This window comes from Heliangelus exortis, chromosome 6, assembly GCF_036169615.1.
Source record: "Heliangelus exortis chromosome 6, bHelExo1.hap1, whole genome shotgun sequence".
Classification (NCBI taxonomy): domain Eukaryota; kingdom Metazoa; phylum Chordata; class Aves; order Apodiformes; family Trochilidae; genus Heliangelus; species Heliangelus exortis.
In genome coordinates, this window is record NC_092427.1 from 24982480 (window position 1) to 25007589 (window position 25110).

At 40.0% G+C, this 25110-nt stretch overlaps 1 protein-coding gene across 4 annotated transcripts in view; it reads right to left on the reverse strand.

Moving 5' to 3' along the window:
- Nucleotides 1-7013: 7013 nt before the first annotated feature.
- Nucleotides 7014-25110, reverse strand: part of MTX2 (metaxin 2) — a 36237-nt gene continuing 18140 nt past the window's right edge. For 3 of the 4 annotated variants that reach the window (XM_071747265.1, XM_071747266.1, XM_071747263.1), the window contains 7 exons: nucleotides 15586-15658; nucleotides 12483-12559; nucleotides 11768-11860; nucleotides 11040-11078; nucleotides 10497-10622; nucleotides 9788-9864; nucleotides 7014-7527 (listed from right to left, as the gene is read on the reverse strand). In XM_071747265.1, the coding sequence (XP_071603366.1) occupies nucleotides 7317-7527; nucleotides 9788-9864; nucleotides 10497-10622; nucleotides 11040-11078; nucleotides 11768-11860; nucleotides 12483-12559; nucleotides 15586-15658 (696 nt within the window). In that variant the 3' untranslated portion in view covers nucleotides 7014-7316. The remainder of the gene's footprint in view (nucleotides 7528-9787; nucleotides 9865-10496; nucleotides 10623-11039; nucleotides 11079-11767; nucleotides 11861-12482; nucleotides 12560-15585; nucleotides 15659-25110) is intronic. The other variant, XM_071747264.1, reaches the window with a different exon arrangement.

Here is a 25110-nt window from a genome sequence, read left to right on the forward strand (position 1 = left end):
AGTTTAGAAAGACCCTGAAGCAGTAGCAAAGGCAGGGGGATCACAATAGGGTGGCAGGGAGAATGGGCAGGCAGCAGGAGGGGGCCCTGGAAGATGCACGGAACCAAATGAAAGCACCCCTGTAGAAAAAGGTCTGCAGGGGTTGTTCTGTTTGTGTCAGAAGCATTTCCATCAGATAATGGGCAGCATTTTCCACAGCAGAATTTTTAGGCTTTGCTACAAGTGTGCTTTGGCATAACAGCAAGACTTCTGCACTCATGCCTGCACACAATCCACGCATCACAGTCAGGTCAGTGACCTTCACACACACGTGCAGGAACCCACCTGCCTTGTACAAACCATTATAACCTCCAACAAAGTATGCTGGATGGAAGTTTACTTAAATCAATAAAATGATACTTTTCCTATAATGCCCCCAAACTACTGATCTTCATCAACTGGTTCCTGAGATTATCTTGTGGAAATTATCCTTATCTCTCAGATGTTATCACTTGGATTGTTAGATTAAGAGCTGCCCACTTTCTTTTCTTGTTAAGACAATAAAACTTACTTTTAGGTCTAGCTAGGTCTAGCTACTTCTATTTCTAGCTTGATTCTTGTAAATTCCTCCCCCAAATTCCTTTGCAGTTTTTGTCAGCACCTTCCCTCAGAAGTCCATAGCATTGATCTACAACGCCTCCTAGTCAAGAAGTATATAGCTGAGTTTACTATTGTTTTTATTTGAAATTGTTTTCATTTGCAGCTTTAAGTCTGTGTTGTGGCATGTTTAAGGAACCAGTTGATGAAGATCAGTAGTTTGGGGGCATCACTGACAAAACTGTTGATGTCAGCAGTGAGAGGGTTGTTTGACTAGCAACAGATGCCTGGGAAGGCAATAAAATCTGACCAAAATCACACTCTGTAGCTAAAAGTAGAGAAAGATGTCACCAGCCATGACAGGTTGAGAAAATATTACATGTATGACTAGGGAGGTGAACTTGCTGCTGACAAATCTTTGGCAGGAAGAATTGGTAGAAATGCATATTCATGCTGGGAGAGATGCTCTGGGCACTGGGTTACACCACAGTTTGACCAGGCCAGCTGCGTGGTGGCTGCTCTTCTTCCCTGCTTCACAGGATTTGTCCTGACTACATCCTCCTCACAGCTCCTGCAAAAAGGTTCATTCAGATACCTTCTGGTGGCTGCCTGCTTAGCCTAGGAAGATCGTCTTCTGTTTCCAAGAAGCCCTTTGCTGCTGCTTTTATTAGTCTGTGAATGATCAGCCTTTTCATTCTTGTTTCAAATCTTTGTCACTAAACTGAGGTCACAAACCCTGGAAGACTAATGATTTGAGCAGTGCTTGTAAGGAAGATGTTCATCATGCCTACATCCTTAAGATCTATAATTATCTTCTTAAATGCACAATAAACTCCTAGATTAAAAAAATATAAAGATCATTTATGTGACATAAAGATGGCTTACAAAAATGTCTTTATTGACAAACCTGGTTACTATCAGCATTAAGCCAACGAGTAGAGACGTGTTCATGTTGACCTCTCATGTCAGCTCACTATTTCAAGTCAGCCTCTGGGCACACTGGCTTGGTAGACAGGAGGTACTTTGGCTGCCACAGCTGTCAGCAGCACGTGCATCAAGTGTGGGATGTTCTCAACCTGAACTAGTACCAGATTTGAAGTTTGCAGCAATAGATGGGGATGCTTGGTGTTCTCTATGGAAAAAGCCTCTGTCTTCTTTGCAGAAAATTAATTAGTTAGAGCCAGAAAGTGTCTCTCGGATTCCATTTTTCTTTTTTCTTGTAAGCATCAAAAAGGAAACAAAATTGCACACACAGTTTCTATGTGCTTGCAGTGGTGTTGCTTCTCTTCTGGTGCTTCTCTTCCAATATACTCAAGGTTAAAAGTTAGTTTTTACATCTCATTTACAAAGCTATAAAATCACGTTTCCATGAGCACTGCCAGGCAGTCAGGTCCTTGTAATGGTCATGCAGGGAGAGGACGTGGTATGTCACAGGGAATTAATGGCTGAGGGTTCTAACAGCACACACAGACCTTATTTCAACTTAACACTTCTGTGTAGGCCAACCTGTTTTTATTTACATGTGCAATACTTCTAATGAGAGGGCAGGAATTTGTGGGCTCCTTTTAATCTTGTATGGATACAGTTACCTGGGTGTAAACTTAATTATACTGATGTTGCTGATTTCATTTCCTGCAGCCCTATTATTGCCTTCACACAATGGTGTTCCTATGGCAAAATCTTCCAGTCTAGACAAGCCCTATAAGGTTAAAGTCATTTCAAGGTTTCTTTCAAGGTGATTACACAGGGACCTTGAGCTCCCTGACAAATGCTACTTTTTACCAAGTTGGTATTGGGGGTGCAAGCCAAGTATTGCAGCCCTCTGACACAGATGAGGGCATGTTAGCAATTGGTGAATGACAGAAGAGAGATCAGCCAGGAAAGTTTCAGACTACATCAGAGTATAGCCTGACTTCACTATTGCTTTCTACTCCAACTCCTACTTTTATCCTAAGATCAGATAACGAGTAGCACTTTTTCTTTGTAACAATTCATTAATCAGAGAAATGATCCTTGCTAGTGTTTAGATGTTTTACTTAATTTGGTACTTCTGGCCTGCTGCCCCAGTAGTGCCAAAATTATTATTTCTCACCCAGCAGGTGATAAATAACAACTTCAGTCATGATTAATACCATGAATTTCTCAACCTGACTAATGCAAAAACTTCAAACCTGCAGAACAAGTGGGTGCTAATTGTTGAGAGAGCCACTGGAGCTGCACTCTGCTTGTAAAGAAAGCAAGCCACAGGAAATGAAGCATTTTCTAGCAGCACAGCTGATCCTAAGAGGCATCATTAAGTGCATCTCAGCAGCATTCTCCATGTGGAGCGCTGTGCTAGGCTCTTTTTTTTTTTCCTACAACATTGAGCTTTAAGTACATTTGAGAAGGAGATTGCCAGGTTATTTTTCTTTCCCTGGGAAGAAGGAGGGCAAACAAAATAAAAGGCAGACAATGTCTCATTAACAACACTCAATAATGGAATTTTTACTGATTCATGAAGAGTGATAGATCCTAGCAAAAGCTGCTACCACGTAATGTCTGCTTTGAAATTTCATCACAGCATCATAAAACGTAGCATCAGAGACCTCCCCATCAAGGAGAGCTTTCTTCAGAGAAGAATCAGAAAACCAGGGACTGTCAGCAAGAACCAATGATCCAATACTATAAATTAGCCTGTGGCTGAAATTCTGGCCACAGTCTGGTTTGCAACAGGCTGTGGTGGTGTGGGATGTCTGTTGTATGTTCTGTGCTATACATGCTATGTGCAGGGTATGTGGGGTCCACAGTTCAGCTGTGCACACAATGCTGTGCTGGTCAGGCAAACAAGACCTTCACAGCACCTGGAACTGGCACCATAGGTTCCTGGTAGGGGCAGACACCAGAAAGCAGCAAAGATAGGAGCAGGTAACTGCTGAGCTGGGTCTGTGCTTAGTTAAGATTAACCCCTTCCAAAACCCCAAAGAAACATCTCAGGAAGGGAGGAGCAGTCCTGTTTCCACCATGTCTTTCCCAATTATTTTAGTCCCATCAAGTAAGGAAAGCATCTGCAACTTTCCAACTAGCATTTAGTGCAATTTGAGCATCTTTACATCATGCTATTAATTTGTGGAACAAAAAGACTGCAAGAAGCAAACAACCATGGCCAGGTTATACACTGTTCAGCCTCAGTAATGTCTATTCACATGTAGTTTGCAGCTCTCCTACAAATTTGTTACTGTTCTGGTTGAGTGGCTTCTGCAGTTCCTGGTGGGGCATACTCAGAGGATGTATTTTGATCCATAGTGTAGCTGCTCCTGACATTCTTTCTGTTAGAAATCTAATTTTTGTGTTATTTTGAGGAAACCTAAGAAGTTGCAGCTGTTTGTATTCTTCACCCAAAATAGCTTCTGGGAGCTTGGGATTTTTAAGCTTGAAAAGCTAGGAAAGAAAACCCTCATCCACACTGTCCTGCTATATGTGATACCACAGGCTTTCTTGGACTGATTCCTGCCTCTGCTGCAACAATTACGTGTCAGCCACAGGAGATCTAGAAAAACACACAAGCCAAGAGTAAAATTCTCACAGGCTGCACTTGCACCGCTTTGCCTACTAGAGGGTCACTCAGGCCAAGAGAAAGCCTCTCTCCTTGGCCTGGGTTAAGGCAGCTTGGTTGACTTGTTCAACTCCCTTGCTAGAAAAATTATTTGGTTTGGGTTGGTTTGGGGTTTTTTCCACCCTTATCTGGTTTTATTGCTGGTCTTGTTTCAAGTTTTCATTCTTTTTCTTGAACTGTGCACAGCATTTCAGGAGCAATCAGCATCAGTGTCCTTTATAGGATTGTGGCTTCCCAGAGTCAAAGCACAGCTTAGAGAATTTGGTCCTCAGTGCTTAGCATGCCCTGTAACACATCATATGATGGCCGTGTCATTTTTAAAAAGCATCATGGATTCTCGTACTTACAGAGCATAAAGTGTGTCCTTTGTGTAGGATTTTAATAGCTATTTTCAACACCAAGAGCAAGGCCAACATTTTCCTCATAGTTTTAAGTGCAGGTATCACCTAGAATGAGATGCAGCCTGAGCCCTGTGGCAAACATGCTGTGTAGAAAGTATGCTGTTCAGTCAAGGGAGTAAAGAATGCTTTTTTCCCACTTAAAATTTTTTTACTAATTGCTATCGAAGTCACACAGAAGGAATGAAGGGTGGTTAAAATTTCAGAAACTATTCAGTGTAACTTCCAGAGCTCAGTCTGGTTTGTTCTCTCCCTTCAATACTGAAACTCATTTGCCTGTCTGTATCCTTCAGTGCAGGCTGAGTACCTCAGGTGGATTAACACAAACTTTGTTCATAACACACCAATATCTCTTGTCAAACCACTTCCACAGCACCTGAGTATATCTTCCAGATGAGACATTCAAAGTGGGTTAATGCATATGGCTGCCTTACTGGGGTTCTTGGTTCTTATCCTCTGAAGTTATGAAGCTTGCTGTTACCAGACAGAATTTGCAATAACTGTCTGTTCAGCATTCAGAGGGTTGTATTACCAGTTCTTGCTCTGTCTCAGTGAAACTTGTTAAAATATAAAAAAATATGGTTTAATTCTAAGCTGTCTCAAAGCAATTACTAAAATTTGGTTCCAAGTTTTCTAATGGCCACTGCACCCTTGAAAAGGAAGGAATACACATCCACTTCCACATTTTCAGACTGCATATAAATTAATGCCTGTGAATACATGGGTTTGGAAATCCATTAAATCAATTATTCGTGTTGTTCAATCCAAAACTACAGAAGCTAGGTTAAGATCATTACTCATGAATGGTGCTCTGTAAATAGGAGGCAAAAGGCAAGTTTAATTGCTCTGGACTAAGATGCCTGTTTTTTGACAGGATTTACCCATCACTGTGGTACTGCTAGCTTTAGAGACTGATGAAGACTGGGGTTTTTTTCTCTAAGTATCAGCATAATATTCTCTCCAAACTTATAAAAACTACCCAAAACATTCCTTTTCATTTTTTTCCAGAAGTAGCATTAATGAAGAAAAGGAGGTTCAAAAGAAGCAGCTGTGTTCTCAGCTACTGACTGCTTTGATAGCAGAAATTGTCACTAAGCAGTGAGGAGTCAGTGGGATTTCATTTGAAAAGGTATTCAAAATACATGTGTAAAATGTTAAGACCTAAATGCAGAACAAGGGAAATTTTCCTCTCCTGGCAAGAGTAATTGGATCGAAGGCCAAGACTGTTTTAACTCCTTTATGCATTGATACTTATGTCAGTTTGACTCCTGTATCACAATGCAGGCAGTAAATATCCAGCTCCATTTGCCAGCTGAGCAGACAACAGTGCTCCCCAACAGGGAAGAAGTAAACAGTGGTGGTTTACTCCAGAGTAAGCCAGAGTCAAGAGAGACCCAGACAGTTCAAGGGAGGCAGCTGCTTTCTGCTGTTTTTATGAGAGAAAGAAATGGCAGCAGAAAATCTCACTATGATTGAATAACCAGTTCAAGCCATTAAGTATTTTGGCACTGAGAAGTACAGTCAAAGGAATACATTTCATCCTAAGAAAACACAACGGTTCCGACTTGCCAGACAGCTCGAGCTGGCTCCTGGATGTGCCCAGAACTTCCTGAGAGCAGGAGGACCAGTTTTGCCACCACTACATTCCTGAGGTTGTTTGTGCTTTTGGAAAAGTGTCAAGTACATCAGACACAGCAGAACAGAGTAGTGCTGTTTCATGTGTTTGTAAAAATACCAGAGACTGAGTCCTTGCCTATAAACAGGAACTCTCCCTTGAGAAGTTCCGTATTGACAGGGTTTTCGGAGCGTGACAATGTTGCTTCTTTGTTTACTAATGCATTATTGTGCCTACATGTATAAGATAAATCAGAGGCAGAAGAACCAAGGTATGAACCAAGGCAGAAGAACCACAGGCTCATACCAAGTGCTTTTGCTATGAGAACCACCCCAGCAAGTACATCAAAGTTCAGAAGTAAAATTAATATACTGGAAGTGGAACCAGTGAGACAGATTCATTTCTTAAACAAAGAACAAGACAAGCTGAGGATAAAATCTGGGAAATCATAGGAAGAAAAAAATTGTAAATTCAAAAACCAAAGGTGGACAAGAAATAAAAGCAGAGTCAAAACACATATAAGAAGTAATAATGACAGCCAGGAGCTACTTCAACACAAAATTAAGAACTGACTGAATAAAATCACATTGCTTGTGTGCTGCAGAGCTCCAAGGTGTTTTTGTCATTCAGTTCCTGAATTAATTTTGGCTGAGGCAGGCAAACTTAAGATCTCTAATAAGTCCTTACAGTCCCAGCTTAATAATTCTACCTACTTAACCATACAACTGTCTTCTAGATGTCCTGCCAACAGGATCCCACTCACTAACTACACAGAGATTAATTACACAGACATAAAACTTAGGAAGAAAGGCATTTAGAAAGATCAGAGAGAAACTTTTTAAATTATTTTATTTTTTTAATACAGATACAATATTTTTCCAAGGTCACTTTAGAGTAGGTGGCATACAGGCTATTAAAATGGAAGTGCACATACAGTTGTTTGAGGTTAAATTTGCACAGTGTATTCTACAACACAAAAACTGCATTTAGAGGTGGTTTTTGTTTTTTTTTTTTTTCTCCAGAATGATTTGGCAGCTTCAAATAGCTTACACACATTTCCATTCTTATAATCAATCCACTGAACAACAAAACCCAAAACTGAAATGCTATCCACCCCAAGCACCAAACAACATGCTTATTTTGGTAAGGGCCTCTTGGCAGATCTGGCTGCTCCAGTTGCAGAGCTGTCTTTATCATGACCCTCAAAGTACTGCTGCTCTATTCGCCGACAAAAGGCTGTGAGGTTACTGTAGTTTTTCACTTTTTCTGAGAGTTCATCAGTGATAAGTTGAGTAGTAAGGATTGTGAACAGATGTCCAAACACCAGAGCATCTAATTCAGTTGGTCTGTAAAAACAAACAGAAAAAAGAACAGGTATTTTGGAAGGCAAGTCCTGATCCCCACTGTTGTGAGGAATGTTCAGATAGAATCTAAGAACTGGGCAGAACCACTGAACTTATCAAGTGCACGAAAACTGTGTATACACTACACAAGCAGACTGCTAGTTCTCAGTATGGCATCTTAATATCTGAAGGAGGGCAACAAGAAAGCTGGGATAGGACTTTTAACATGGGGGTGTAGTGAGAGGACAGAGGGAAATGGTCTACAACTTGAAGAGGGGAGATCTAGGTTAGACATTAGGAAGAAATTCTTTAATTTGAGGGTGGTGAGATGATGCTGGAACAGGTTGCCCAAGGAAGTGGTGGCTGCCCCATCCCTGGAAGTGTTCAAGGCCAAACTGGATGCGGCCTTGACCTGGTCTAGTGTGAGGTGTCCCTGCCCATGCAGGAGGGTTGGAACTTTAATCTTTGGAGGGTTGGAACTTGGTGATCTTTAAGGCCCCTTCCAACCCAAACCATTCTATGAGGGCTTGGAAATGTGGAAATAACACTTCTTAGAAGGAGCAGAATTACTGATCACAATCAACCCATGATCCACCTTTCAGTTCAGCAACAAAGACAAATCCTTATCAACTCTTCCGGGGGGGGGGTTTGTTTTTCCTCTGCAGAGGTATATAAAAAATACCCAGCTATTCTTTCATAAGGGAAAAAAAAAATGAGGACGGAAAAAAACTCCTGTTCCCTTTTGTGCTTCTCAACAGTCAGAAACTATTGAACCAGTAAGAAAAGGAGCTCCAGAGTGGCAGCAGCTGGAAACATCTCAGAAGAAAGCAAGTATTTTGGGAAAGAGTGGTCCACTGAATGTTTCCAGTCCTACCTCATTTTAAGTACAAGCCTTCTGAATTGTCATCTTGGACCTTTGTATATAAGTAGCGTGTGTGCAAATACATTTTCTTCCAAATATATTTTGCAATAGATATATATTAATATATATTATTTATTGATTAAATATAGTATAATTGATTCAATGTGTATTATATAATTTCTATTAATCATTGTAAATAATAACTATAATAATGACTTGATTGATTATACATTAATTAATATATTATATTAATAAGAGTTTTTCTTTACTAGTGTTCAAAGTAATCAGCATGAGCATTTTCTACAGGATAAATATTTTGCCTTTCTACTTGTGTATCATTAAGAAATCTCCAGTGGAGATGTGGACCCTTGTATAACAAACTTGCAACCTGTCAGCAACAGTCTCCTTTTCTTGTTTGCTTCCTGGAGACTCCCAGAACTCACAGATTGAAAAATACTAGACTAAGAATATGTGCTTTCTTAGTAATATTTCAGACAGCTAAAAAGCTTAGAGGTTGAAACTATACCAAGAAAGCCTGGTTAAGAAAAACCAAAAACCCCAAGCTACAATTCTTTACAAATACATAAAGATGTAGGAGATACCACGTTTAAGAACTATTTGAGAAGAAGCTATTCAAACTTGTCTTCTACAGTGCATATTTCTGCATCCATTCAATTTACAACACCCACCTACCCTCAGCCTGAACAGATTAAGTGGCAAAGACACATGCAGAAAAGTAACCAACCCCACGTGCTGCCTTTTTGAAGACATCTCTCTACCCAAATGTAATTAACTGAAGTCCAGACCTGAGCATTTCTAGTCTGATCCATGCACAGAAGACATGAGGAAGCTCATGTGATGTTACTTAAATTCATAAAATTTCAGAAATATCAAATCATGGGAGAGAAATTAAAAAGCATTTTACAACTGAAATAAACTGGTGAATGCAGAGGAAATTCCATGAAGGCCAGGTTGTTCCTTTATTCTCCCCTGGCAATATGAATCTTTTGCAGCTAATCCTTTGTCAGTACATGGCTAGCTTCTTCCCCAGCTCTTACAGATCACGGGTACCCTCACATTAATTCACTCAGAACTACCCCTGGTTTTACAAAGGGCAAGACAAGCTGCCCTGGTCAGGACAGCATGATGTACACTCACTCCCTTTTACCTAGAAGAAAACCTTAGGCAAGAAATCGAAGTAAAGCTATAAATTTATCATTTTAATTAAGAAACTAACTGTATAAGTGTTCATATTTATAATCCAGTCACATATTTGTATTTCTGCTACTAATCACGTAGCATTAAAATAAACCAGGAGTTTTCCATATATAAATATATATGTGGATATGTATCTATATTCTCACATTCCTATATGTAATGTTTCAGTAAAGAGTAACTTACTGCTTATTGAAGAAATATGGTTGTGTTCCTAATCTCTGGGAGAGAGCCTGACAGCACTGATCTACGTCTTCAAGCACCTATCACAACACACAAGAGATAGAGAAGATCTGTATTATCAGGAAATACCAACAATGCGAAAAATAACCTCCTTACTGCACTTGCACTAACAGTAGGAACAAGGAACATACACTGTTGGATCACTAAAAGCTGCTAAAGTCAGCCAAACCTACACAGGAGGCAGGTAGCTAAGTGTTATTTAATCTAACATTTGATGTAAGGCAATTCTGATTAAGTGCTTCCCATAACATTTATGACTTAGCTTAATGCAAGGTACTAACTTATGCTTCAAAACTGCTTTGCTTTTTTTTCCCCTCAGACCTCTGACAAGGGAAGCCACAATCCTGCAAACAGGCATGCCTATTAATGCCATACAGGAAGAGGAACAACTTACAGTCTATTTTTGGGACTACAGCCTAAATCAACATCACCAGAGACGTATGCTGATGGTAAAACATACTTCCTCCCATCCCATCGGGGTGCACATAAGATATTGCTGATGAAGGCAAATACCTGACTCCAGATAAAGTTTTAAATATAGAACATAGTCTTTACTACATCTGTTTCAAGAAAGAATTACTATCTAAAGCCTAAAAAAAAAAATAACAAAATAAAACCGGGTAAAGGAATAAGCTTCACTTTTCACACTGACCTGTTCAAGTGTTTTTCCAGCCCATCCAATAGCTTTCATCTTTCTCCTCACCTCCCACTGCTTCTGATAGGACAAAATGCGGTTAAGAGGCCACGGGTAAGGAGAACCATACCTTGGGTGAGTGATCTTTGTTTAGAAACAGAAAAGTTCTGTGTTACCACATAAGCAAATACAGAAGCCTCTAAGCACCAAATAGCTAATATTCAAATATTTCTATCAGAAAGGGGGCTGCAAAAGAGAAAGGGAGTTGTATGGCAGGAGGAAATTATTTGCTTTATGTTATTTGTTTATTTATGTTTTCAGCACAAGCATTTAAAGCTATTGCTTCAGAAACACATTCAAACCTGTACCTATTCTGCAGTCAGCTACCTACAGTAATGACAAAACTTCCCTAAAATGTATATGCAAGCAAAATTAAAGTGAAAAGACTATCATTAATGGTATAAACCTCCATGTTTCATTTATGAGTAGGGACTTGCAATTGTGAGCAAAAGTGTTTTCTCATTAAATTTTAATTAAGATAAATGCTTTAGAACCACTCACCTCCTCTACTGTAACATCATCACACCACTGGAGATAGAGCTAGGAACAGAGAGAACACTTACTAAAACTTCCTAATAAAGGAGAACACAATCATTTCTCACAAGCAGAATTTTCTTTTCTGTATTAGATTGAATTTCATTCATTCTGTTAGACCTCTGGATGTAGAAATGAAATTAAATCTGGAAAGCAAAAGCCCAGCTGTTGGTCTTTACTTCAAGAAGCAAGCTGAGGCTGCCCACACTGCACCCAGCTCAGCACACAGGTTACCTACCAGCCCACAGCCCTCAGCCCACAGCCACCCGCAGCTCGGCAGCATTTCCATCACTGTCCCCACACCAGGATTATGTCACATGTGTCACTGGAAAGGAACCCCAGGGGATCCCAGCCTCCCCCTAAATGGGTGAGTACCACTCTGTGGAAGGTGACAGCAGGGTGCCTGACCGGCTGTGGGTGGGGCAGGACCCCAGGAACCACTGGCACTTTCCAGGTGGCTGTGTGACACACTTCACTCAGGAGAGGGGAGTCATACACATGGCTTGTGTCTACAAGAACACTTCAGTAAGTGATCCATAGAGTACAGAGAAATTACTCCTGCCTCCTCTCACAACAAAAGCTGACAATGTAATGTAAGAACAAGCAGTACTTCCAACATAGGGGGAAAATCCTGAAGTTTTCTTGCCTATAGCCTCTTCTGTAAGTGTGTGGAGTTACTATGGGGTTTGCTGTACCTCTGCAGTCAAGAGCATATTATTGACTAATTCCATGTAGGCTTTCATCTCAGCTTTTTGGACTTCATCCAACCCATCACTGAGAGAATGGCCCTAATGGGGAAAGAAAAGAAAAAAACCGCCACACATGTAAGAAAGGATATTGGACTATTCAGCAATGCCTGACACAAGGACCTCTGAAGACAATGAGCTTTGGCTTGGATCCTGATCTCTTACATAGCTCAATAACAAATTACATATGTAATTTTTACATACAATGCCCTTTAGAATTAAAAAGAAATCATCAAAATGTAAAATAACCAAACTTCAAGAAATGCAGACTGTTACCAATTACAGATGAACACAGTTTGAGCACACAGCCTCCTGCTTAGTTTATCTCTCTGGCCAGAAGTAAATACAAATTTACATATGTGATACAGCTTTATCAACTGCTCAGTGAAAAAACTGTATTTTTTTAAAATACAGGGGATGGTAGTAGAGTGGAGAAAAGGAAAATTTGAACAGTATCTTATGTTTCAAGACTTAAACCAGCCAGTTCGCAGTTTAAGAAAAGAGTCTTAGAACCTGGCACTGATATGCAGCTATCCTGCATTGAATTTACTTCCAGAATTTGAGTAAATTACAAAGAAAAACATTTCCACCTCAAAAAACTCCTATTCCAACACTAAGCAGAATTAACATGCTATTCACTGATTGATGAAAACAGGGTTATTACCTTGGCTTTTACAAACTGGACTATGGGCCCAAGTTCAGATACTACTTGATTTCCCACGTGAATAAAGGGTACTTTGCCTGCAAAATGAGAAATGTATTTTAGTAAACACTTTTTATGCATGTAAAACATCGTTTACAATTTTCAAAGCAATTAAACATTGCAGGAACACCTAAACGTCAGTGTGCTTTTCCAAATGAGCACAGGTAAAGGTCTAACATACAGAGCTCACCCACTGAATGTTTGTAATAACAAACATTTTCCTCCTCCTGAACATCTTCGACATGAAATACTTGTGACTGTCTGTTTCAAAGTTACTGAGATCTATTGCCTTGTATTTTACTAATGGACTTGACTTTGTTGGAAAGGCTTAATTCAACATTTCTCTGAAGCACAGCTGGAAAATCCCAGGAAAGCAGACAGAGCCCTTGGCTAGTTGTGTGACACAAGTTCCCACCCTCCCTTCTAATCCACTGGCAGGGAAACGGGCTGCTGAAAGGATGACAGGAGATATGGCAGTGTGCCCAGGAAAGCGAGCAGGGGGAAGGGCAAATGCACACTCAGCAAAGGCAGGATCCTGACTCTCCCTTCTCTTATCCTTCAGATTTCCAACAATTTGGCCAGCTGGCTCCTGGGGGCTGCCCCAGTCTTGACCCTCTAGTTGTGAGCTGGCATTTTGAGCTCCTTGGCTGAGGAGAAGGTTCTCAGTATGAGACCCACTGCTTCACAATCTGAGGGGCTGGGAGGGGGAAAGAACTGCTTCATCCTCATGGAGGCAAAATGGGGTTAAAGCTTAATATTATTAAGGCTCAACAGTCAGCCTATGAAGCTAAGCCCTGAAGAGCCAGCATGGAGCAGGGCTAAATACAGCCAATCCTCCAAAGGAGACCAGTCACTAGTGGAACCCGTGGGGATGAGAAGGGCTCCCAAGTGTATACACACCACCTTGTCTGTAAAGTAACTGCTCTTACACAAAGAACTGTACCAAAGCTTTATGGCAGGCAGTGATACAAGAGGAAGCCCTGTTACGCACAGCAAGCTGTGAAGAATGACTGATACTACTTTATGCTCCTTATTCCAGCTCTCAATGTGTGAAGCTGAGGGCTCCTGCTCCAGTCCACCATAACCAGGCTGCCTGTCCTGCAAATCTTCATCCAAGTGCAATCAACAAACATCAACCTTATATTTAAGACCTACTTAGGTCTTAAAATACTAGGATTATTCACATGGTTGAAATAATCCATAAAATGGAGATAAATGCTAGATGCTTTTATTACTGAAAACATCCTCCATCCCACGGGCAGTAAATGAGGTTGCCCAGTGCAGTGGTGCACAGCATCCTTTCACCTCCCCACCTCTCTCACTGTGGGCAAACTCTGCTGTCAAGAGACAGCCCAAAGAGCAAGATCAGTAGCTGCTTGACTCCAAATGTGTTATTGGCAACATATTCACTCTTCACTGAAACACAAAAAAAAATACTGTCAGGCCTGGCTCAAACACAGTTTATGCTAACAGCAAATTCAGTCATGGTTTTTATCATGAGATTCACTCAATGGCTTGATCACCCTAGGGGTAATAAATGAAGTGCAGCACACCAACAAAGGCTTCATCTGCACCCACACATTACATGTTGTGGAAGAAAGCACAGACCTCTCTGTGCTGCAGAATTCAGTCAGACTACTTCACACACCAAGACAACCCTTTGGTATCATACTTTGACTCCATCAGAATGGGTTTCATTACTACAATGACTGTGAGATAAATAACCTTCCCTCAAAAGTTATGAGATGCAGATCTTTGTCTGCTGCTGCTGTCAGACTGTGTCATGGGGAAGGGAGAACTGAACAAATGAAAACGTCTGAATTACCACTGAAGAAGCAATATAAAGAAAGGAAATGGGGTAAGTGAATAAAACCAATAAGGACTCCAGGAGAAAGGGCAGAAAGAATACACATATTCCTACCTACATTTAAAGTTGAAGCAGTGTATTTTTCCCTTTTGTGCTCCCTATTTTGATCAGAAGGAAGTGTTCAAACCCAAATTACAACATCAGATGCCAGCAAGGTTGGACATGGTGTGCGAGTGGCAGAGAAGCAAAAGCATGAAACTGTCACCAGTTCTACTCCTGCACATGCAAGATGCTTCTCTGTGCCTGGATTTAGCAGTTCAAAGCTACCTTTATTTACTAATAAGTAATTTTTTTCCTCTATACTTCACTCTTTTTTTCACTAGTGCCAAGCAACTCTTTTTTTAAAAAACAGCGTAATTCTACTGGTTTGACAAAATACCAGTAACAGGAGCAGCAGAACCCATACAGCTGGCAGACAGACATATGCCAACAGGCACTTCCACGTGGTAGTCACTAACCAGAGCCAGGTAATCGATAAGTAAGTATTTTCTCACACAAGAAAAATCTGGGACAGAGTGTGAGGACTGCCAGACCTTTGGACCCCGAGTTCAGCAAATCTCTCCAATTTATAGGCAACCTTTTGAAGCTGGGCTCTGCATGTTTTTAGGCAACCAGTTATCCTCAGCAGAAGGCAGGCTCTGTACCTTTCTAATACTTAACTTATTGGGGTTTTTTTTCCAGCCTCGTGGACCAGAAGAAAATTTTAAATGGCCTGTCACCCTTAACAGTGAAAATGTTAAGTCTTGTCCTGTATCAACATCCTGGCAATCATCTCCCAGATAGGGTAACAAAAGAGTCTTTCTCCAGTGTTGTCCCACCCCAGCAATGGAAAAACATAACAGCATTCACCAGAATATTCCCTGGATGCAGAATAAAGCCACATTTGGTAACGTTATGTCTTTGTGCTTCTGGCCCCAATCACTCAGGCACTTGAAAAAAGGTTTTCACCAGGCATGTGAACGGCTTGAACGCTTTATAGAGGTACTGTGTTCACAGGCACTGCTACACACTATACCAATGTTATTTTGCATCCAACTGTTTTAATTGTTTGCAGAGGAGAAACTGCACAGGAGAGGAGGGGGGAAGGCAACACACGCACAGTCGCACTGACCGACTGTTATCAGCAACACAAGGCATAGTTGCTATGGTATCAAAATGGAGATATAACGTAGTAATCTAAATGAAGGCCACACTTACCAGATGGGGACATGTACTCAGCATTTGCCCTGCAAACCACCTGGATTGGCAGATTACACATTTGCAAAAAGGCCTGGAAATAAAGAGTAGCATTTGAAAAGCAGTTAATACACCAGTGACAATCAAATGTGTTCTCAATACATCTGTTTTAGCTAGCTCCTAGCATACATACACTTCTGAAGTATGGCTCCTTGCATACTACTTTTAGGAAGAAGGGTAGGTAAAAGAAAAAAAAAGGTTTTTTTAACTTTATCTGATACCTGTTTATCATCCAGTCACTGACTGGCATTCTTTTAATGAAGTTTCATCTATTTTTACTCTTTTTTCAAGACAAGCAAAGAAGGAGTATCCAGCAGACACAATAGTGCTGAAGCTGTCTAAAAATAGGTAGCACTTTGCCTCTCCTGAAAATCATAGTACTTACTTCTTCTGGCTGAAGCTGGCTAACCTAGTTCATGTTTTGTAATATGGCGAACACACACAGCACCTTCCCACATAGTTAGAAGAGCTATCAAAAGTTTTGCTCTACAATACTGTCAGAGCACAAATCTGCTTTGGGAGGAAGTATTTATTATCTTTAATTTATGTGAGTCACGGAGACCATGAATGATCAATTTAGTGTTTCGTCCTACCTGAAATCTTAAATACAAAATGTCTCAGTACGATGCTGAATTTTCTCAGCACCTGACATCACCACAAAATCTTGAGTGTGTTTCTGCTGAAATACCAAAATATGATGAAAAATACTTGCAATTTGGACAGATCATGGCAAATAAGGAACCTCTTAATCTCTAGAGTCTCTCACAACTCAGCTAAGTCTATCATTTTGTCTTTGCAATTAGACAGGCCACAATTTCAGATTCCAAAATTACAGCTATTTATCCACAGTGGCTTGAGGTGAAAAGCCTACACCAAGAAGGCTACCACCATGAAGAAGAAGTCCTGCTGTAACAAAGCGCTTTCTACATGAGCCTCCTCCAAGCTCTTCAGATTGCAGGGTCTGGCAGTAAACTGCACTCTCACAGCTTTAGATGCTCAGACCCTGATCACAGGACTTATAGTAACCTAAACCTTAAAAGTGAGATTGCTCACCTCTGCACTAAATGAGACCATAAGAAAGGCATGAACTAACAGTGGCATCAGCCCCATTCCTAACTTTTTGGCTTCTGTAGTATCCACTAAGCAAACAAAAATAACCCAAACAACCCCTCTCCTGTCTCCTACATTCTTCAAGTCCTTTATTCCCAAACCCCAACCCAATCCAGAGAAACAAAGCCAAAAGCTTTGGTCCTTTTCCAACCAAATCCAAGAACTGCACGCTCCATTACAACATTTGGCTCTTGCAGATATAGATGACCTAATTCAAATCCAAATCACAATTTTAAGCAAGAACTATGGTCACAAGCTGCAACTCAAGACATTGATTATGGCTGACAAGAGCCTGCCTAAGAATTGTGGAGGCTCAGCAAAATCCACCAGAAACCTGCTTTTCTGTAACTTTTGATTTCCTCAGCCTAACTCTAACTTAAAGGATTGCTTGAGAGTCAATTACTATACATATACATGTAGAGAGCTAGAAACACACATATATAAAGAGACAGTACTAGTCATGGTCAATAGAAGCCAAATACTGCAGGTTTTGCCCTGTTTAGCAACAAGCTGGTGCTTCATCCCAACTAGAATCTCTGTTACTGCTTAATGGTGCAACTCTTACCCAAAAAAAAATATAAGGCACTGGCCATGTTTGACACCGCCACGTTCTAAGTCTGTGCGCCCATCAGAGTCCACCAAAAACTTAGGCTCTTGCTGTCTTAGCATCCCTAACTCCATGAAAATCAGTAAGAATACCCAAAGGACTAATTCTTAAATTTAAAGCATTGGTCTGTCTCAGTCCAAGATCTCTTCCTTTGCTTGCTGGCTCTGCAGGATCTAGCATTGTCCAGGCTGCTCCAGCTACTGTTACATGCATCATGTCTTCAGCCCAAACTGGGGCTTCATATACAACTCCTTTGGAAACAGAGACAAGAATGCAGAGACTTTGGTATAGATTAAATACATGCTCCTATGCCTTTGCTGGACACAATCTAGGTCACCAGAAACCTACACTCTAACTCACCTGGTACACAGACTTCCTTCTTCTGAAAGCTCTGGCAGTAGCTAACATCATCTCAACAGCACTGTGCTGCACTGGAACTGATGGCATCAAAAGACACCTCCAAAGAATGTAACCTTTTTAGTGGAAGGAGTAAACTTCTACCATACTACTTAATGCTTAGATGTCGAATTTCATCTCAGAAACATGAAAAGTTCCATTCACTCTGGGATTACCAAATTAATTTATTACACAGTGTGGCACTAAAATAATTCTGCAAGTCTGCATTAAGGTGGAGATGAACTCTGTAACTGCCAGGCATTATTCACAATGCAAGTTCAGAAGAAAAAAGTCTGAATGGCACTGGAGTTAGAGTAATACATTAATAACTGAGAAGCCTTAAAGTGCAGAGGAAATTTAAGCAAAAGGAGGTGAATCAAAGAACTATTTTTACTTTTTCAAATCAGCATGTAAAAAATGAGGCATAGTGACAAAGAATGCTTGGTTGACATGAGGTGCTTCAGAAACTTCTTTTCCTACTGTACGTCACGTCATACAGCAGCTCCTCCATAGTACAAGGTTTCTAACAAAACCAGTTTGTGACTGTGAAAAATAGCATAAAAACTAAATCAAAAATAAAACCTTTTCAGTGTGAAGAGTTCAGCCAAGTTTACATTGACAATCTGAATCTGACCTTTCTCTCTCCTTCTCAGTAAACATCCACAGACCAAAAAATATTGACAATTATTACATTTGGCAGGAAAATTCTCCCTCAGCCTGTGGCCTAGTGCAAAGGGGATCAAGATTACATTGTCATTTTGGCATCTGGGAAATGCAAACATGCTGGCTCCATGTGCCTTTTTTGCATTTCATAGAAAACAGGAGAGAGGAGGTTTAACTAGAATTGACCTCTAGTGGGGAAACAAATATTACCCAAATAAAAACGTTAGCTACTATGCATAATAAAATGCAGGTTCTGTTACACTTAGAAATAAGTCAGCCTACCATCAGTGAGGTTAAACAAAGTTTTTTGAAAATTTTCAGAAAGATCCTATAATAAACACCAAACAAAAAACCTGAGAAAACTTCCCCCGAATAGTTATCTTCAGTTGTGGTGAGCATTTCATAGATGGGAGACCAGGACTGAACTTGAGAAATTGAAGACTGATTTAAGATTAAAACTGGGCTCTGCCTAAGGAAATAAGCCTTACAATTTGCATTGCTTTGAGATTACTTACATTCTGTCACTGATGTAACTGACAAGCTTTGAAAATTACTGGTATTAACAACACAGGTGGTTTTGAATTTTTGAGCACATTGAATGCATTTCGTATTTATGGAAATCACAGTTTCTCTTAGAAAAAGAGATGGACAAGGTTCATGACCAATGCATTCGTACAAATATCCACCGCCAGAAAACCTCAAATATTTTTTTCGATGCAATCAACTAGATAAATAAGATTTCAGACACTAACTGATGTTAGACATCAGTAAATGGCATTAACTGTTACCAAAATAGTTGGCACAGATCAAAGAAACCCCACAGAGAGAATACAGGACAGACATTTTTGTGAGTCTTTATCTCATTTAATGCTTTAGCCCAGTGATCAAGGGAGGATTTGTTCCTGTTTTGACCACTCATGGAGAATGTCAAGAACCAGCACATTTGGTGTGCAGATGTTATCAGACTGCTGTGGCTTCCAACTCTGATACAAGATTCAGTGGAACACTGATTACTCCAGCTCAGAGCATCTCATTTCCTTTTGGGTACCTCACATATATCATTTGAGCAAGCAAGTAAACCCCTGCTTTTGAGAGAAACCATCAGCAAATGGAAGCGAGCTGAGCTCCTGAGTGCCTTTGGAGTGAAGGGTGAGAGACTGAAGGCTGAAACCACCCCTGTGCAGTTCTGCTGAGATTTATGAAGATATCAACACACCTTCAAAGACACGGCATCAAAAGCTAAGCAATCTGAAAGATCAAGGGCCTAGGCTTATTCTCTTACATCAGAGATTATTGTTAACATCATAAATTTGGCTGATCGACTTAAAAAGGGACAGAAAGAGGCCAACTGAATTCCAAGTGACACAGAAGCCAGTTCATCAAGCCCTTGTGAAAATTCACCTAGAAATGGTAAGCAGGACAGTAACAGTTAAACTAGAAACACACTGAACTGAGCACAGCCTGTCATACCTTGCAAATACTTGTAATTCCAAAGAACAGCATTAAATTTCCCCCTCTTTTCTCCTCTGGAAAATAAATGTAGTAATGCAGAAAAAACAAGGTGACTATTGTAGGCCATGACCTGGACCTCCTCCAACACCTGGGTTTCTCATGCAATATACTACAGCAATTGCAGTTCTTCAGAACAGAATGCGGAGGGGAATTAGTTATCATGTCTGTAGTAAAACTGGTAAATGCTACTTTATCTGAAGTTTTCCAGTCCAAAGTAACTGCAAAGATGTTCACTGAAAATGTTTTCTGATACTTTGAAAACAACTCTTCCAAACAAACTCTAAGCAGGGAAAGGAGAAATTAATTCCTGGGGGAAAGGATACAATTTTGGGGGGTTTTACGCTTAACATCTATCCAAAGAGATAACTGCTTGGATCAATTCTTAAAGAGAAGAGATTAACATTTCCCCTTGCCTATGTTATACAGAAGATGAAGAGATGACTGCCTGATAGACTTGACACAAATAAAGGAAGCTTCACTCAAGCATAAAGATATAGAATTGACTACAACTGAAGGACATCAAACCAAAACGCTCAAGCTTTTAAAAGGAATGAGTAATTTCATGGCTCATACTCGTTAATGCAGCATAAAACAAGGATAATGAAATCTTGGATTGAGAAGAACTGAGTTTATTCCCTTGACATCAGCAGGAGTACCTCCTCTATCCAGATGTTCCACTGATTATTTGCATTTCTATAAATTCAGAAACAGGGGCCCAATTTCTTGTGCAGTATTGGCACTGGTCACTGACTGAAGCAGATGCCTGGGAAACTGTCCTGCACAGTAACCTATGTTCAATATAATGGCTGCTATGAACACTTTTCTCTAAGTTATTTCTGGAACAAAGTGTGTCCTTTCTTTTGACAAGGTTAATGTCAAAAAGAGATGAAAGTATTAAAAAATAAAGATTTGGCTTAATAAGGTCTGTCAGCTTCTCTCCCACACATGCTCTCTGCCTCTCTTCCCTGCAAGCTAACAGTCTCCATTCTCACACTTTTCCAGCCTCTCTACCTGTAGCAACACTTACTCTTTCAGCACCAGGGAAGGAAGAAATGTGAAAAATATATTTTTAGCAATACTACCTCTCTGCTTCCAGACCGAAAGCACCATGTCTACAAAGTTGCTCCTGCCCACTGAGGCACCTTGTTAATGTGAAACCTTGCTGTAGACAGGGAGGTGGACATTTGCTTCAAGTCCATGAGAAGAAACAGAGATGAGGAAGGGAAAAAGGTGCCATCAGTTTAATTATGTCCATCCTTCCCTGCCCTTACAATATTTATTGTTATAGACTGAGGGAGAAAGACTGTAAGAGTGAAGACAACAATTGAAGAAACTAATGGAGAATATGCCTCTCAGTGTCTTTCCTGCTGTACCACACACTGATACATACAGGACTAGAGTCTGCCTTGCACAGCCTTCTCCTCCCAGAGAGCAGTAACTTGAACCATTCTGGTTTGCAAGTCAGCACAGAACCAGCCAGTTCATACTTTTACTGTGAGAGAACAGTAAACTGCTTGAAAAGGGCTGATAGCAAGCTTTGAGGTGACATTTGCTACAAAATTAATCAACATCTTATGTCTATCCTTCATTTCAATCATGGCAGGTGACACCTCCTGCCAGAATTACAGAGTACAACAACAGTGTTGCTTAAAGGACACGAATCAACTTAAGGCACGTTTGGTTTCCTTATAGCCTACGCAATTTCAAATTCAAAATTTAGGTAGTATGTTGGATTTTAGTTATCTAAAACAAAATACTCAAAACAATCACCTTTGTGCTGCTTTGGCATAGTTCAAAAGCCCAGAGCCCAAAAACCACAGCCAGCCACAGGGCAACCCACCCCACCCTCCCCTTCCTCCTTACATAGCTGACATTCTCACCTCTGCTGTTGCTGCTGCCCTCAAGACAGTGCAAGAAAGTGATGGCATTGTGTCTTCCTATGATGACAAGGATGGAAAATGACTGGGCATGAAATACAACGGGAAGGAATAAGAGAAAGGAGGAGATAATTTTGTATTTTTTCCTACGGTTAATTACTTTAGGTGCCATTTTTACTCTTGCTCTCCTTTCCTCTTTGCTCTCCCCAGCTAAGGAAGGGCTGTTTGGAACCCTGTCAGTTGGAAACAACACACATCAGGCAGCGAATCACTCTGTCTGAGTTCCATCACAACACTCTCCTCTTCCCCTCCAGTCCCTTTGCAGAATAATACATAAGAGCAAACACATATACTCATTAAAAATGAGTTACAACTCAATGTAAATCATATCCAGATTGCAGTTTCTTAGATCAGAGGCAAGAATGAGATTACTTATGCCAAGACTCAAATAGTTCACAACTTATATCCCCACATGAGAAACACTGTTTTCAGTTGGCACACTCCAGGCTTCATTCAAAGAAGATATATTCACAATCAGTTTTTAATAAAAAACAAGCCATTCCAAGCCATCTCTTATTCAGCAGCACTTCTAAAAGCACTCACACAATACTGTTGTGAAGAAAGGGTGGAGGGCGTTTTCTGTTTTCATTTTTACATTATTTCATGAGCCTACAAAGGAAAATATGTGATGACAACTAAAGAGTTATTCTCTACTTTATTGCAAGAACGTATTTTAAAATTAAAAACCATGAACAAATCTACAGAATAATTCAGTTTTCATATCAAACAGCTGCAGACCCTGTAACTGAAATAGTGTGTCTAAGGTTATAAATGAAAACTGTTCAGTATCATTCTTTGAATGACAGATTAAATTCCTAATCCAGTTATGGTAATGGCCACATTTGTAGTTTAACATAAATTAAGAGCTTAATTATATTTGTGACTATTTTAAACAAAATAACAAATTCCTTTGTACCTGTAAACGTAATTTATAGCAGAGCCACGTTCATTCTCCAAAACAATCTATTTTACACTGCAGCACAACGCTGCTCTAATGGTGTAATGTAATTCTTGTTGTAGAATGCGGAAAGAGTAGATTCACTAGTAGCACAGAGGTTTTGAAGATAAATGAAGATGCTATTCATTCAGGGGTAATTTCATCTCAGAACTATATGAAAGATGTTTCACTCACAAACAGTACCAGTATGGCCTGGGATTTAAGCGTGTTTTCAGCTACAACACAATGCTGCTAGATTGATTATGTTGATACTGCATTTCTCATCATGAAGAATTCCAGCTTTTATTCTCTTTAAAAAAAAAGAAATTGTCAGATTTTCATTTCAGTACTAAGCCTTTGTTCAAGCCTCAGCAACAAGTTCAATTTTCTCCTAATGTTTTGTCTAGAGAAAAAACAAACCACAATTCATACACACACATACACACATACACACACAAAATCACAAATCTGTCAAGGGAAATTAATCATTCACAATTTACACATTTATTTGATTACTTGCTGAAGTAAATAAGCAGTTGGTCTGTGTCACACAATTTTAAATTGCCCAAACATCCTTCTGTCATTCAGGACTAAGAACAAACAATTCTAAATGTACTTTCCTGGAATACATTAAGACCGTTTACAAGGACATCAATTGCACAAGCAATTAATACATATCTTAACATAATGAACTTCAGGCTCTATAACCTCAGGATAGCTATGAGAATTTCCACAATCCTGAACATTTTAGACAGCCTTTTAAGCAAGACTCTGAGACTACCTGCATAAAGATTTCAGAAGAACCTGTAGTAACAGAGGCAGTCTCAACATCTACATTCCTCCTCCTGACAAGTTGGAACAGTGCACAGAGATGCTCCTGCTGCCATTTGAGGCAAAAGGCCTGGTACAGTGCAGCTGAGTTAACCCCCTCCCTCCTCCTAAACCACATAACTTCTACCCTGAACAAAAAGGCTTTACTGGGTGCCAAGGGGGAGACAAAGCCTCTCTGCTTCAGACTGAAATACCCTTTTCTGTGGTAATTTAATCTACTTAAACCTCAATTTACCCTCCCTGAAGCTGTGGAGTTTTTTGTTATTAGAAGACAGTTGTGTATTTGCTTCTGGTTTTTTTGGTGCCTTTTTTTACTATGGTAGGACTGAGAAGCAGAAATGCTGTATAATGGAAACCATACAATAAATAAGCAGAGAATGGCTTTAACCATGATTCATGTTACCTATGAGGTTTTTGTTTTCATTAACTTTAATGGGAATAGGCCTGAACACCTTACAGGAAGAACACAGCATTCATTCTACATAAAACATTCTCTTTCCTATAGCTGGATAATCATTACTAATTAATATTTCCCCTTGCTTTTAATTCTTTTGCAGATAAAGTAAAATTTCAGTCAAAAAAAGATTTTGCAGCTTAAGAAAAAAATGGGCTTCATTTCCACCAGGACCATACAATACATTAATGCTAATACATATCTAATTCAGGTCAAGAAAAAAGGAGTCCAGGCACCAAGTTGTACGAGAGATATTGCACTAGCTCAACTGAAGTTATGTGGCATTTCCAGCAAATAAAAATAAGCTGAATTCAGTAAAATACGAAGGATTTGTTAATGTAGTCTGTTTCCAAGAACAAAAGTGAGCAGAAGGGGAATTAAAAAACAAACAAAACAACAAAATCCTACCAGAATCAGCAGAGATGAGAGGGAATTTGGTTTTTGGTTGGTTTTGTTGGTCAACTACTGAAAGCACCACCTCAGCCACTTAGCAGTTCCCAGAAGACTTTGTCCTGCCCTCTGTAGCTGACATGTAGCTGTAGTCAGGAATCCAGTTTTCATTGTGCAAGGAGAAGTCCTAAGTCCAATCATTATTAAAACAGCAAGACTCAACCAACTTCCTGTGTTCAGTCTGCAACCCTCACCCCTCATTCATTTAAACAAAATGCCAACAACAGTGTTACACTGAGAGTAACTTGCTCTGCTGTCTGCTTGATCTGCTCTGTTGACAAGAGGTACATGAAATACCCTCTCTGTTGCAGGGCTGTCAATTTTTAAAGGGTTTTCACTCTAATTACTTGCTATGGCATTGGACTGTATTCTTTATTAATAGCTATAAATATTATAGCAATAGCACTCTGAGAGCTAGCTCAAAGTAACATTTTGAAGAGGTGCTGTAAGAAGATTTGGGGAAAGCTCTGAAAGGCCAGTTGCAGCACATTTACAGTCTTGTTGTGAACCATGTTCCTTAAAGATTTAATGGCAGCTGATTCCATATGTTCTTTAGATCAGAGGGACTCAAAATTCTGGTGTATTTTCA